At 43.4% G+C, this 16050-nt stretch overlaps 1 protein-coding gene across 1 annotated transcript in view; it reads right to left on the bottom strand.

The window, feature by feature from the left end:
• The window catches only part of LOC121276759 (transmembrane protease serine 9-like), a 151782-nt gene that overhangs the window by 81370 nt on the left and 54362 nt on the right, over positions 1 to 16050 (bottom strand). Inside the window, exons 8-10 of the mRNA XM_041185305.1 lie at positions 15218 to 15269; positions 10308 to 10470; positions 9969 to 10196 (exon numbers count right to left, since the gene is read on the bottom strand). Coding sequence (XP_041041239.1) covers positions 9969 to 10196; positions 10308 to 10470; positions 15218 to 15269 — 443 coding nt within the window. The remainder of the gene's footprint in view (positions 1 to 9968; positions 10197 to 10307; positions 10471 to 15217; positions 15270 to 16050) is intronic.

The raw sequence follows: 16050 nt of genomic DNA, 5'->3' as shown, positions 1-16050 counted from the left end.
AACATTCGTGGGAGCTGTCTACAGGCCTCCAAACAGTAGTGGTAAGGTATGGGGCAGCATTAAACAGGAAATTGGAGATGCATGTAACAAAGGTGCTACAGTAATCATGGGTGACTTTAATCTACATATAGACTGGGTGAACCAAATTAGCAATAATACTGTGGCAGTTGAATTCCTGGAGTGTGTATGAGATAGCTTTTTAGACCAGTACATCAAGGAAACAATTAGGGAACAGGCTATCCTAGATTTGGTATTGTGCAATGAGAAGGGGTTAATTAATAATCTAGTTGTTCGGGTCCTTTATGGCACAATGACCATAACATGTTAGAATTCTTCATTAGGATGGAAAGTGAAGTAGTCCAATCCAAAGCTTGGGTCTTAAATCTAAACAAAGGAAACTACTAAGGTATGAGGCATGAATTGGCTAAGATAGATTGAGGAACTTCATTACAAGGCATGACAGTGGGAAAGCAATGGCTAATACCTGAGGAACGGATGTATGCATTGCAACAGTTACATATTTCTTTCTGGCGCAAAACACAACACAAAAAGTGGCCCAACCATGGCTAACAAAAGAAATTAAGGATAGTTTTAGATCCAAAGAGGAGTAATATTAAGTTGTTAGAAAAAGTAGCAAGCCTAAGGAATGGGAGCAGTTTAGAATTCAGCAAAGAAGGACCAAGAGATTGATTAAGAGGGAAAAAATAGAGTGTGAGAGTAAACTTGCGAGGAGCATAAAGGTGGACTGTAAAAGCTTCTACAAGTATGTGAAAAGAAAAAAAAATAGTGAAGACAAATGTTGGTCCCTTACAGTCCAGAACGGGAGAATTTATAATAGAGAACAAGGAATTGGTAGAGCAATTAAACAATTACTTTAGTTCTGTCTTCATGGAGAAGACACAAATAACTTCCCAGAAATGCTAAGGAAGCAAGGGTCTAGTGAGATGGAGGAATGGAAAGAAATTAGTATTACTAAAAAAATAGTGCTAGGGAAATTAATGGGACTGAAAGCCAATAAATCCCCAGGGCCTGATATTCTACATCCCAGGGTACTTAAGGAGGTGGCCATGGAAATAGTGGATGCATTGGTTGCCAACTTCCAAAATGCTGTAGATTCTGGAATAATCCTGAGAAATTGGAGAGCAGAAAATGTAACCCCACTATTTAAAAAAAGGAGAGAGAAAACAGCAAATTACAGACCAGTTAGCCTAACATCAGTTGTAGGGAAAATGCTAGAGTCTATTCTAAAGGATGTGATAACAGGACACTTAGAAAATATCAACAGAATTAGACTAAGTCAACATGGATTTATGAAAGGGAAATCATGATTGAAATCAAACCTACTGGAGTTTTTTTTTGAGGATGTAACTAGCAGAATAGATAAGGAAGAACCAGTGGATGTGGTGTATTTGGATTTTCAAAAAGTTTTTGATAAAGTCTTTCATAAGAGTTTAGCATGCAGAATTAAAGCACATGGGATTGGGATAATATATTGGCATGGATTGAGAATTGGTTAGCAGACAGGAAACAGAGAATAAGAATAAATGGGTCATTTTTGGAAAGGCAGGCAGTGACTAGTGGGGTACCACAGGGATCAGTGCTTGGGCCCTAGCTATTCACAATATATATCAATGATTTGGATGAGGGAATAAAATGTAATATTTCCATATTTCCATTTGCTGATGACATGAAACTTGGTGGGAATGTGAGTGTTGAGGAGACTGTTAAGAGGGTTCATGGTGATTTAGTCAGGTTGAGTGAGTGGGCAAATACATGGCAGATGCACTATAACGTAGATAAGTGTGAAGTTATCACCTTTGGCAGGAAAAACAGAATGGCAGAGTGTTATTTAAATGTTGATAGATTGGGAAATGTTTATGTACAAAGGGACCTGGGTGTCCTTGTACACCAATCATTGAAAGCAAGCATGCAGGTGCAGCAATTAGTAAAGAAGGTAAATGGTATGATGGCCTTCATTGTGAGAGGACTTGAGTACAAGAGCAAGAATGTCTTACTGCAGCTGTACAGGGCCTTGGTGAGACCAAACCTGGAGTATGGTGTGCAGCTTTGGTCTCCTCACCTAAGAAACGGTATATTTGCCATAGAGGGATTGCAGTAAAGGTTCACCAAACTGATTACTGGCATGGCAGGATAGTCATATGAGGAGAGATTGGGCCGACTAGACCTGTATTCACTGGAGTTTAGAAGAATGAGAAGTGATCTCATTGAAACGTATGAAAGGCTGACAGGGATGGACAGACTGGATATAGTTCTGTTGAAGGGTCATGAGGACTCGAAACATCAACTCGTTTCTTCTCCGCCGATGCTGCCAGACCTGCTGAGTTTTTCCAGGTAATTCTGTTTTTGTTTTGGATTTCCAGCATCCGCAGTTTTTTTGTTTTTATCTCTGGATATAGGGATGATGTTTCCTCTTGCAGGGCGGTCTAGAAGAAGGGGTGACAGTCTTAGGATACAGGGTAGGCCATTTAGGACTGAGATAAGGAGAAATTTCTTCACTCAGAGGATGGTGAACCTATGGAATTCTCTACTACAGAAGGCTGTGGAGGCCAAGTTACTGAATATATTTAAGAAGGAAATAGATAAGATTTCTGGACTCCAAAGGCGTCAGGGGGTATAGGGAGAGAGCAGGAGTATGACATTGATAAAGGATCAGACATGATCCTATTGAATGGCAGAGCAGGCTCAAAGGACTGAATGACCTACTCCCAGTCCTATTTTCTACGGGCAGAATTCTCCGGTCGGTGAGTAGGAGCGGGAGTGGGGCCCGCTCGCCGACGTGTAAAATGACACGCAGTGATGGCAGGCGGGTGTCCTGATGTCATCGTACACCATTTAGATTTTCAGTTCGGCGGGCACGCAAAGGCCTATTAAAGCCATTTAAATAGTAAATAATTCTATTAGCTGAGCTGTCCGTCTAACCTTAAGGTTGGCGGGCAGTCAAAGAGCCCAGGTGGCCTTCACATTTTTCATGAAACCTCATCCACAAGCGGGATGAGGTTTCATGAAGTGTTTTACAATCTAATAAAAATTTTAACATTTCTTCTTTGACATGTCCCAGCTCATGTGAGGGGACATGTTTTAAAAGTTTTTTTCCACCTTTATTTAAATGAACACATGCCAAACTAACCGCACATGCACAAAACAGTGCAGGGAACGACTCAGGTAATCCCACCCCGCCTCCCGCAAAGGAAGCGATCAGCTCTTCCAGGTGACCGTCATGCTGAGCGGGCCTTAATTGGCCTGCCCACGTAAAATGGCTGTGCGGCCCCATTCGGAGGCACCGATCAGGTTCACGCCCGCCCCCGCCCACCCCCGCACAACCCCCCCAGACGGGGGGAAGATTTTTCCCTATGTTTCTATGTTTCTCATGGCTGTCTTAATCTCATCCTTTATTATCAGATCTTCCCATGCTACTTGTTCATTTTGTTTATTTTTACTAAAAGTCAGGCATCCCACAACATTTAGTTCCCAACTTTGATCATCTTGCAACTCTCAGTAATAGCTACTATATCAAACCAATTTATCTCCTCAATCTGCCACATTAATTCATCTATCTGGTCACAAATGCCTCTCGCATTCATATGTAACATCTTTAATTTTAACCTTATATTATTTTTCCTAGATATTTTAGTTCATAATATCATATTATCATTGCTAATCTCTCAGTTCCTTCCTGACACACTCTGTTTGGCTTTACCCAAATCACAACACTGCTGCACAGCTTTGACGTTTCTCCTGAGGCTTAATGATTTACCTTTACCTGAGCCTCCCTTCACTTTCTTAGCTTAAAGCCCTATCTACCATCTTAGATATTTGATCGACCAAGACACTGGTCCCAGCTCGGTTTAAGTGGAACACATCCCATGGAAAAGCTCCCTCTTCCTCAGTGCAGAAGCTAGTGTACCATGAATTGAAATTTCCATCATCCACATCAATCTTTCAAACACCCATTTAAACCTTTAATCTGTTGTCCCAATGCCAATACTGATTCAGTTTAAAATGATCCCAAAGACACTGGAATGGTTGAAATCCAAGTGATGGCTAAAGATAAGATAGAGCATATGATGTGTATCAAACCGAATTAGGAAAATCAACAGCAGAAACATGAGATAAAAACAAAAAACTGCGGATGCTGGAAATCCAAAACAAAAACAGAATTACCTGGAAAAACTCAGCAGGTCTGGCAGCATCGGTGGAGAAGAAAAGAGTTGACGTTTCGAGTCCTCATGACCCTTCCACAGAACTGAGCGAATAAATAAGGAGAGGGGTGAAATATAAGCTGGTTTAAGGTGGGGGGGAGGGTGGTGAGAAGTTGTGGGGGGCGGGGTGGGGGCTGGTGGTTGGTGTGGTTGTAGGGACAACAAGCAAGCAGTGTTAGGAGCAGATAATTAAAAGATGTCTCAGACAAAAGAACAAAAGAACACAGAGGTGTTGAAGGTAGTGATATTATCTAAACGAATGTGCTAATTAAGAATGGATGGTAGGGCACTCAAGGTACAGCTCTAGTGGGGGTGAGGTGGAAATACTAGCGGGGCATAAAAGATTTAAAAACAGTGGAAATAAGTGGGAAAAGAAAAATCTATATAAATTATTGGAAAAAACAAAAGGAAGGGGGAAGAAACAGAAAGGGGGTGGGGATGGAGGAGGGCGTTCAAGATCTAAAATTGTTGAATTCAATATTCAGTCCACAAGGCTGTAAAGTGCCTAGTCGGAAGATGAGGTGCTGTTCCTCCAGTTTGCGTTGGGCTTCACTGGAACAATGCAGCAAGCCAAGGACAGACATGTGGGCAAGAGAGCAAGGTGGAGTGTTAAAATGGCAAGCGACAGGGAGGTTTGGGTCATTCTTGTGGACAGACCGCAGATGTTCTGCAAAGCAGTCGCCCAGTTTACGTTTGGTCTCTCCAATGTAGAGGAGACCGCATTGGGAGCAACGAATGCAGTAGACTAAGTTGGGGGAAATGCAAGTGAAATGCTGCTTCACTTGAAAGGAGTGTTTGGGCCCTTGGATGGTGAGGAGAGAGGAAGTGAAGGGGCAGGTGTTACATCTTTTGCGTGGGCATGGGGAGGTGCCATAGGTGGGGGTTGAGGAGTAGGGGGTGATGGAGGAGTGGACCAGGGTGTCCAGGAGGGAATGATCCCTATGGAATGCCGCCGGGGGGGTGAAGGGAAGATGTGTTTGGTAGTGGCATCATGCTGGAGTTGGCGGAAATGGTGGAGGATGATCCTTTGAATGCGAAGATCTTGAACTCCCTCCTCCATCCCCACCCCCTTTCTGTTTCTTCCCCCTTCCTTTTGTTTTTTCCAATAATTTATATAGATTTTTCTTTTCCCACCTATTTCCATTGTTTTTAAATCTTTTATGCCCTGCTAGTCTTTCCACCCCACCCCCACTAGAGCTGTACCTTGAGTGCCCTACCATCCATTCTTAATTAGCACATTCATTTAGATAATATCACTACTTTCAACACCTCTGTGTTCTTTTGTTCTTTTGTCTGAGACATCTTTTGATTATCTGCTCCTATCACTGCTTGCTTGTTGTCCCTACAACCACACCAACCACCACCCCCCCCTGCCCCCCACAACTTCTCACCCCCCCACCTTAAACCAGCTTATATTTCACCCCTCTCCTTATTTATTCGCTCAGTTCTGTGGAAGGGTCATGAGGACTCGAAACGTCAACTCTTTTCTTCTCCACCGATGCTGCCAGACCTGCTGAGTTTTTCCAGGTAATTCTGTTTTTGTGTTGAGCAGAAACTTGAGGCGAATTGAAATTCCTCCCCCAAAGAAAATTCATGTGACTGAGTAATAATAAGGACAGTAAGCCATGATGAACACATAGCAATATTATTTAAGCAAACAGTTTTAATTGTTCAGAAATTAATAATGTACCTGCACATTCTACAACCTCAACCCCCTGTATAAAAAAATCTTTCTTCTACTCTCTATCTTAAATTGCTAATGTTGAACCTTACGTCTATGCCCTTGTTCTAGACCCTTCAATCAGTAGAAATAATTTATTTCTATCCACTCTTTCTCAAACCCTTCAGCATTTTAAATTAAGTATATTTTCTTTATAAGCATCAGTAGTGCTAATGCAATAAAGGTATTTGAAAAGATGGTGAGAAATCATTAGAAAACATAATAAGATAGTCTTAACATAATAAGATAGTCTTACCTTTGACCACATTGAGCTGTGGATAGAAATGGTGTGGAAAGCATGAAGTCAGTTAAATAGTGTTTCCTCTTAGGCAGCCGGGGAGAATTTAAGAGTGAGCAACTCGTCCAACGATAAAGAACAAGTTAAACTTGTTCTGCAAAATGGTTTCTGACTGATGGGTAAAAGGGAGGCTAATGAGTACTTCTCAAATAAGTTTTTTCTATCCACTGTGTTTTAAGTTACTGCTGACATTTTAGGTGAAAAGCATAAAATCTGTGCTTATTTTTGTTTATTTATTGCATTGTGATTTCTCATTACTACACTTAGACCATTCGACCTCTCGTTTCACTGCTCATAGTGAGCAAAGAATCTACCCCATTAGAAAGCTTCAGGATGAATCAGATTAAAATCTGCCAAGAACATAATCGACCTAACAAGCAAGTTACAAGCTTCAATTTAAAAACAACATGACATAAGTTCCAGGAGCCAATCACCTGACTCTGAAAAACTCTATTTTTATCTCTGAGCACATTGAGATCAGCAAAGGAAATCATCACAGCCAAGCTCCTTGGCACAAGTAACATTGTCCTATTTTACCTTTAAGTTTTCTTATAGATGGAGAATAGTTATTGGTAGACCCATTCCTCTTACTACTCTTTTCTCAGGAGTTCCACTATTAGACAAAGGTGGACTGATGAAAAACAATGGACCACAATTGAGCATGAATGTGAAATAGTTAATATATTTAATGATCGCTTCTTCCAAGTATTCACTAGAAAAGACAATTGTAATCCCTCCATAATTGAAGATAATCAGCCAGAATTTTCCGCTCCTGCCAGCAGTAGGAATTGTGGCGGGCAGGGGCACAAAATCTGGAGTGACAGCAAAAGTCAGTTTCTCACCGGCGGGAAATTACTTTGGAATTTTGTTCTCTTTCCGGTGGGTTTAAGGCAGGTCGACTTTCCCATTGATTGATGTTGGGAACCACACTTGGATTCATTTGCATCTAATGAATGGTCAATAAAAATACATTGGCCAGAATCATGTTCTCCCTCTGAATTTAATTGCCCCACCAGTGGATAATTAGAATGGTCGGCTTGTCTGTCTGTTTCTGCTACGAGATTTCAGTGCTTGCCTGAAGCTGCACCAAGGCTGGTGCATGGACAGCAATACCAGGGGGGAGGGGGAAGACGGAGACATGAGCGGGGGGTGGGCTCGTGGAACATGGGAGGAAAGGGGGAAGGCAGAGGCATCACTGTGGGGATACCGAGTGGAACACAGGAGGGAAGGGGGTAAGATGGAACCATGACTTGGGGGTGGTGGTTAAGCAACAGAGTGGAGTGGTGAAGGGCTGTCGAGGGCAAGAGATATAAGTATGTCCAAGGAGAAGTCACAGATTGTCCTAGGACTGAGGCCACACTGTTGGACGCAGTTATAATAGGTTGTTCTGGGGCTATGCCAGCCATGTTAGAGGCTACTGCATGTCTCGAGTCCCAGTCTTGGGTGGGGCAAGCCTTTCAGAGCAGTGATGGTTGTGAGCAGGATGGTGTGTAGGGCATGGTCAGCGAACTAAAACATTTGGTTCGGGGGGTTGGAGTTATGGTATTGTGAAGCAGAGGGCACAGTTACATTCAGGGGAGGCATCTGTACTTGGTAGGTTGGAAAATTCAGAGCCATGTGGAGGTATTGTATGGTCTCATGGGGTGGGTCCCTCAAAGTAAGAGTCCAGGTGGCCTTGAGAAAGGGGGGAGGGTGAGATCAACAAATAGCATAGGGACATCAATATTAAAGAGAACAGGGGGAAGGACAGGGATACCATGTGCATATCAATGGGGTCAAGGGTCAAGCAGGAACAGACAAGGGTAAGGGGGAGGCTGAATAGTATCAGGAGGGATAGGAATTAGGAGGTGGTGGCTGTGGAGGAGGATGGGAGGAAATTGGTGGATGACAGGGGAGGTTGGAATGTATAGGTGGCATTCACGAAAATTAACAGCACCATCTTCACCTTTAGAAAGTAATGGTGCAGCTGGAAAAAAAAGTGTGAAAATTATGTTAGGGGAGAGCTCTCAAGGCATATAGGAGGCATTCTTGACTACAATTTTGGGCTGATTGAAGGGGCGCCCTAATAATTATGTGCTCAAGACATGGAGACCAAGGCTCATCTGAGTACAGTTGTTGTGGGTCAAATGCCCATTGAAGGAGTATAGCACTTTCACATGTGGTGTGCATTCATGCGGCAGTTCATCAAGGTTTGGGGCTACATTTGTGTTGGCCTGATTGGGCACTTGTCCCTGACAGAGGCATGTAAAAAGGGAAAGAGGATCAAACAATCAAGGACTACGGCTGCTGCACAGAGGCTACATGCGCACTACAAGCCTCAATTCTTAGCAATGTGCCTCTAAGAGGAAAAACATCCTTTACTGGTTATCACTTGACTGTCTGAAGATAGAATTACACCCAGACAGCACCATCTCTCCAAACCCAACCTCTCATGCATGATTAATGCAGAGGTACATCTTGATACTGAGCCCCAAGATGCCACTGGACATCAGGACGCAGTGATCTGTAACATGACAGCATGGGGGCAAACCTGAGAGTTATGTTAGCATTATACTCACAGGGTGGTTCAGCCGGACCATGGTGTGATTATTGTCAATCACGCATGAACCTGCAGTCATTGGAAAACTGCCAAGTTTATGGCCTGCTTTGCCTTGGCATCTGGGAGAGATGTTGCTCAGTCCGCTTTGGCACAGCAGTCAATGATAATTTACTCCCTCCATAGATACTGATGAACAATCAGGAGATGTGCCGGAGCATCACTTTCATACCATTACAGCCCTCAAAATTGTCCATCTCACATTTGGGTGAAAAGGCTCCAATGAGGGTCTCGATAAATACTTATAACCTACACAAAGAACAAATTTCAGTGCGGCAGCATCAAGATAATCACTAACCTTCCATGGATAATTTTATGAGATTACAGAATGTGATCCTCAGCTGCAAGGGTTACATGTGCATTGTCCAGCCTTCATCTGCATATAGGAACTTCCATTGTTCATGTCACTGATGTGGAACCAAAGGCGATTCACTGAGATGACACTGAGTGAGACTTCAAGGAACTGAGGGGCAAGATGGGAGATAATTGCAGGGAGGTTGACATTTGGTACCCTTGAATGAACGTGAGACATTGCATCACATCAATGAGCCATTCAGTCTATGAGACTTGGAGAGGGGTAAAAGCAAAATATATTAACAAAAGTGAAAAGTATATTCAGCAATTAAATACCTGAACCACCATTGGGCATTCACAACTTCTTAACTTTCCCAACTCTACCATTATGTCTAGGTGCAGCCCCAAAATCCACAGCTAAGGTGGAGGCAGCCTGCTGACTGCTGTGCCTTGTTGTCTGAGATGGTTTTGGCCTGTGTCCTCTGGTAGCCAAGGCCTGGAAGGCCCTGGCATGCTAAGGGTCTCCTGCTCTGGGGCAGGTACACCCTCCTTGGCCTGGTGTGCTGGAGTTGATGGACTCACAGGCAGGGGGGACTTGGAGTGACAGGGCACCCGTGGAGGCTCCAGAATCAGTGATGACTGTGAGGTGTCTAGCTGGCACTCTTCCTCCCTTTTGGTGTCTGAGGGCCCCTCCCTGACTCCTTGAGGAGAATGGACACCTGAAGGGAGATCAAGATGCCCTATCTCTCTCTTGCCTAGCAGCTACTGGAATGACTCATGGCTGGAGCAATGGACTGCAAGTCTGGGATCAAATCCAGCAAGAAACTGTCCATTCTGGACCTGGATCTCCAAAGCGGCAGCCACCTTTCCCATGGAGACTTTGATGTGCTCACATGCCAGAGCCAAGACATCTGACAGAATGTGGACAGACTCCTCCATCCTTTGTTCCAGTCTGTTGATAGCCTCTGACAACCCTGCCTGATGCTCCCCTACCTGTCTTTGCATCTCCAACATTTCTGTCAGGGCTGATTGCAGGGGCTCATCATTGGAGTCAGGCTCAGCAGACACCTGCAGGTCTCCAGAAATCCTCTGAGTTTCAGAGTCCTTGTCTGTCACTCCCTCCGCCTGCTGTGGAAACGTGTCTGTGAGGTGATCACCAGATTGTGAACCTGAACCTACTCTAGAGCTAGGGCGCTCCCAAGGTGTGTGTATCTGCGCTAGTGGAAGGTACAAGTGATGGGTCTTTCTCAGATGTTTACTCAGAATTCTCATCTGAGATGCTCTGGCGGTTGGGGCTGAGGCACTTGCTGGAGCTCTCCCACCGCCTTTTTTTTGCTGGTGGCTGGAATAGTGAAAAGAGATAATTAGTGATTGACTATACAGGCACCTACATTATAGTTCACTCACAGTCATTGCCCATGTGTAGCCAATGTGTACTGAATGGACTCTCACTGGTTTGCTGGGGGAGGCCGATCTCACCTCCCGTGCAGGAATGATCCCTATCCTCTCGTGCCAGCTCCTCAAAGGGGAAGAGTGCCCTCAACTCTGGCATCCCTCCTCCAGTCATCGATCTCTCCCTTATGTTGTGGGAAATCTTGGCCTGCCTAAAGACAAATGGATTGACTATGAGCACCATGGATAAAAGAGCAATTCAGAAGCATGTATGTGCTGAGCCCTCCCCAATAACTGAAGAAGATGCCTTTTTGTGGAGGATCTAATATAAGATGGGGATCTTAAAGTGACTGGCAGACATGCGGTGCTGATTGTCCCATCTGCTGGCAGTGTGTGACATCCCCTGTGGACTCTAACCCTAAGACTGCCTGTTGCCCCTATGAGAGTATGAGTTTGGAGTGAGGAGAAGGTTCCCTTACCCTGACAGAGCAGATCAGACCATTCATCCCTTTTCTGCACTGAGGGCAGTCATTTTTTGTGGTCCATGGGCACTATCCTCCCTGACGACCGCCTCCCAGGTCAGGTGGGCAGACCCCTTACTCCCATCCCTCGGAAAGAGAACCTCTCTTCTTCCTTGAATGGCATGGAGGAGAATTCCTGGGGAGGCCTCACTGAACCGTGGAGCATAGGGTTTGGCTTTTTTTGGTGCCATTGAGAACCAGAACAAAACACACCTGACCTGCAGAGAGTGAATGCCTGTGTGGATGCCATTTAAACTTGACACCAGAACCTTCAACCCCAATGAGGTAATGGTGGGGCGGAAGAACCCCACAAGGTTTGATGGGCTTCTCCCTGATGCATAAATAATCAGCTGAAAACTGAAAAACCTAGTGCAAGAACCCGCCCTGCTGCCCAGTTTTCCACCCGCCACCGCACTTAGTCTATGGAACTGAAAATCCTGCCCCATTACTTCAGACAGAACTCCAAAATAGGTTAAGAAGGGCTCAAAACATAGAAATTCCAGGATTGTTTTTTGCCCACTGTAATAGGAGAGATATAAGATGGAGTCTCATCAGATCTGGACTGTTCATCAGCTGTTCACTGTTTTGTTCTTTAGTGCTTAACAGTGTGAACAGCTGATTGAAGCTGCCCAAAGTCTCCATCAGCTGTTCGCACTGTTAAGTACTACAGGAGGCACTGAAGATGTCAGATATCTCTGCTTCAGTGTCTTGATTCTATGTATGTCTCTGTTAATGTTGCAAAGGGAGTTGCTGATTGAATGTCACCAAAAAAATTGTCTTTTAAAACTTTAATAAAGACGGAACTGCACTAAATAGTAGCTGTGCTTAATATGGTTTAAGTGGTGTATTTAAAATTTATACCAATGGTGATAGCAAAAGATCAGAACCATTAGCTTGATATAGGTAGCTGCCTGGGATAAGTGTGGACAATGTAAGCGATATGATTGGACAATTTCGGAGAAATATTATGCAGTCTCTGTACAAGTCCTTCTTTAGTGCTTATCAAGAATACTGTGTCTAATTTTGATCCACTTACACAATATGATATGTAGAGATACTGGAAAATGTTCAGGGAACGACCTGTAGATTGATGCCAAGTTTAAAGGCTCTCGTTTACCACAATAGGCTTCAAAAAGTAGGGTTTCATACTTTAGAAAATCAAATACTTTGAGGAGATTTGATTAAGTATTTACAATAATGAAAGGATTAAATTTGATCCACGTGTATAGGCTATTCAAACTATATAGATTAGAGAGGATCAAGAGGCACGAAGTTACATCAGTATGACAACTAGGTTAAATTTCTGGAGGTTCTTCCTTTGGTAGAGAGTAATCAACTTCTGGAACATGTCACCACCATGTGCAGCTTGTGAATATGTTGCAAGAATTTCAAAGAGAGTTGGTAAATTCCTTTGTGTGGCCAACATGATCACTTATAGATAGTAACCATCATCTGTGAGAACTTAGGGGACTGAACCTTACCTATTGGCTTAAAGTTTTACATTGTTTTCGTTATCTGTTTTAGGAAGTTAGAACGCTGGTTTATAGCATGAGAAAATTACGCTGTGATTGTGTGGGACAAGCTCGATTGAACAGTTGGTATTTTCCTGCCCTTAATGTTTGCATGTCAATACTGGCAATATTTTGAATCCCTGTGGAACGGGTACCAACATAAATACTGTGATTGTGTTGTTAGGCGGTATGCTGGTACATTGAAGCCTTGTAACTAGGGGGATTTTTGAGTTGAATAAGCCATGATAACACATTGATTTTTATCATCAATGACTATTTTGTGGCCTAGTGGTTTGTCTTGTTGAAATTCAGTATGCTTTATAATGTCACATGCTTATGAGGTTGAATAATTGCATTCTTAAAGGTGCAATATTCCAGTTGAGGCCGAACCAGTATTTTATACAGGTTTTGCTTTTGCACTTTATAACCCTATTTATAAAGCCCAGGATCCTGTAAGTTTATTAAACATCTTCTCAACATGTCCTTCCAGCTTCAATGATTTGTACACATATAGCCCAGGTCCCTATGCTCCTGCACCCCTTTAGAATTGTACCCTTTATTTTATATTGTCTTTCCTCATTCTTCCTACCAAAATGTATTTCTTCACACTTCTCTACACTAAATTTCATCAGCAATTTGTCCACCCATTCCATTAGTCTTGCCTATATTCTCTTGAAATTTGTCATTACCCTCCTCACAGTTCACAACACTTCCAAGTTTTGTGTCATCTGCACATTTTGAAATTGTGCCCTGTGCACCCAAGTATAGGTCATTAATCTATACCAAGAAAAGAAGGGGCTCCTAACACCAACCCCTGGGCAATCCCACTATTAACCTTTTTCCAGTTCAAAAAATCATCTTTTGCCATCACTCTCTGTTTCCTGTCACTCAGCCAGTTTTATATCCATGCTGCTACTGTCTTTTATTCCATCAGCTCTAACCTTTCTCACAAGCCTGTTATGTGGCACTTCAGCAAATGCCTTTTGGAAGTCCATGTATATCACAATAACTGCATTACTCTCATCAACCCTCTCTGTTACCTCATCAAGAACCAAATTAAAGAAAGAAAGATTTGCATTTACATAGCACTTTTCACAATCACCAGACACCTCAATGTGCTTACAGCCAATGAAATACTTTTGAAGTGTAGTCATTGTTGTAATATGGGAAACATGGCAGCCAATATGTGCACAGCAAACTCCCACAAGCAGCAATCTGATAGTGACCAGATAAGCTGCTTTTGTGATGTTGATTTATGATGTTTTATGATGTTGATTAGGTATTGGCCAAGACATCAGGAATAACTGCCCTGCTCTTCATCAAAATAGTGCCATGGATATTTTACATCCACCCAAGTAGCCAGAGAGGGCCTCGGTTTAACAATTCATCTGAAAACTAACACTTCCAATACAGCCAGCCTATATACCGCCTCTTTATCAATTTTTAGCCCATCAAATGCCGTAATGACCTCATCTTTCATTATGACTTGGGCAGCATCTTCTTCCTTGGTAAAGATAGATTGCAAATATTCACTTAGTGCCTCAGCCTTGCTCTGCCTCCATGCTTAAATGTCCTTTTAGGTTCCCATTTAGCCCCACTTCTCCTTTTACCACCCGTTTACTGTTTATATACAAATAGAAGATTTTGGATTCCTTTTTAAATCAGCTGCTACTTTCTTTTCACACCACAGGGAATCCTATTGCCAAATTGATATCAGTGACCATTAGAGTGGTCAGCTTATGTTCAGGCATGGCCACTGGTCAGTGTAATTACTTGGAGTTGTATTTAAGGAAAAGATGACCCTTATCTGGCTAGAGGAGCGGGAAAAGTGGATCAGCATCATCTGAGACTCTGGCTGTTTACAGACTTTGCTAATGTGGAACATTGAGGATTTTCCACCTGGAAGCAATGAATATTTCAATGTATTAATCAAGGGATTCATGGGAGAGATGCCATTGGTGAAAATTTACTTACAGTGTGAGCTTGTTTTGGGACTAGTTACAGTGGGTGTAATCCCAAGCTCACCCATGCAAGGGTAGACATTTTGATGGCAAATGACCTGGCAGGCTGGAGGGTAATACCCCCGAAAAGTCAAAGACAGTCCAGAGAGGCTGAAAATGCTGGAGGAAGCCACAGAGTTCTGCAGGGGCACAGAAAGCTGAAAAAGATTCAGAAACCCTGCAGGGGGCGATAGAAGCCTCGAGGGTTGAAATGACTAAGGAAAAGAGACATGAGTCATGAGAGGTCAGGACTTGGCCAATAGTGCTAGAAAGAAACAGAACTGAACCTGCTGAGTTAAAAATGGTTGAAATCGGGGCAACAGTGTGAGGAAGGGTTAAGATAGAACCCAAGGAAGTTATAAGTCCCGACAACAGGCCAGTAGAGTTAAAAGAGGTCTAGGAAGGACCCGTGGAGCTTAAAAAAATGAAGGAAGTGACCCAGAAGTTGAGTTGGCAAGCAATTTCTTTCAGATTTAAATGGGGATCAGGGGGGTTCCCAAGCAGGCAAGGAGACATTGAGGGAGATGCTCCACTTAGTTGGAAAGCCACAGGGGAGTGCAGCAGGAGCTGAACAGCCACTTGGGAGCAGTACTGTTCTTGAACATATGGGACAGGTTAGGAGAAAACCCATTCCCAAGACAAAAGAGAAAGGGAAGTGAACTTACCCCAAAATGGAGACCACAAGAGGTACCAGCGAACTCCATGTAGAGTTATTGGCTGGTAAGTCAAATGAACAGGCTCAAGTTTTAAACCTCAACAAATCCAACAGGGAGACATAAGTTCCACTACTGGTGAGGTGAGGAAGCAAGTTCAAACACCGTACCGGGGCTCAAAATCAAATTACATCCCGCTGTGCTGTGAGTGGTGGCTGAGTTGTTACTATTGATAGAGTTGATCTGCAGACGCTTCTTTGGAAACTTAAAAGTTCATTTACAAGCAACCACATGTGTACTTTCAACTCCAAATCCATCTCTACGCTACTAACTTTTGAAGTAGCCCACACTACTCTCCTATTGGTTACTACAGACCATGTGGTCTTCCTTAACAAGCATTATTATGGGCCCCAGCTATGCCTGTCTCTTTATGGGGTATGTGGAACATTCCTTGTTGCAGTCCTACTCCGGCCCCCTTCCACAACTCTTTCTCCGGTACATCGATGATTACTTCGGTGCCGCTTCATGCTCTGGTCAGGACTTGGAAAAATTTATTAATTTTGCTTCCAATCTCCACCCCTCCATCATTTTCACGTGGTCCATCTCTGACACTTCCCTTCCCTTCCTTGACCTCTCTTTCTCAATCTCTGGTGATAGACTGTCCACCAATATCCATTACAAACCCACCGACTCCCACAGCTATCTCGACTACAGCTCCTCACACCCCGCTTCCTGTAAGGACTCCATCCCATTCTCTCAGTTCCTTCACCTCCGTCGCATCTGTTCCGATGATGCTACATTCAAAAACAGTTCCTCTGACATGTCCTCCTTCTTCCTTAACCGAG

Source organism: Carcharodon carcharias, chromosome 4 (assembly GCF_017639515.1).
Source record: "Carcharodon carcharias isolate sCarCar2 chromosome 4, sCarCar2.pri, whole genome shotgun sequence".
Lineage (NCBI taxonomy): Eukaryota > Metazoa > Chordata > Chondrichthyes > Lamniformes > Lamnidae > Carcharodon > Carcharodon carcharias.
The sequence above is the reverse complement of the archived record's forward strand: the minus strand, read 5'-3'. Positions and strand labels throughout refer to the sequence as shown.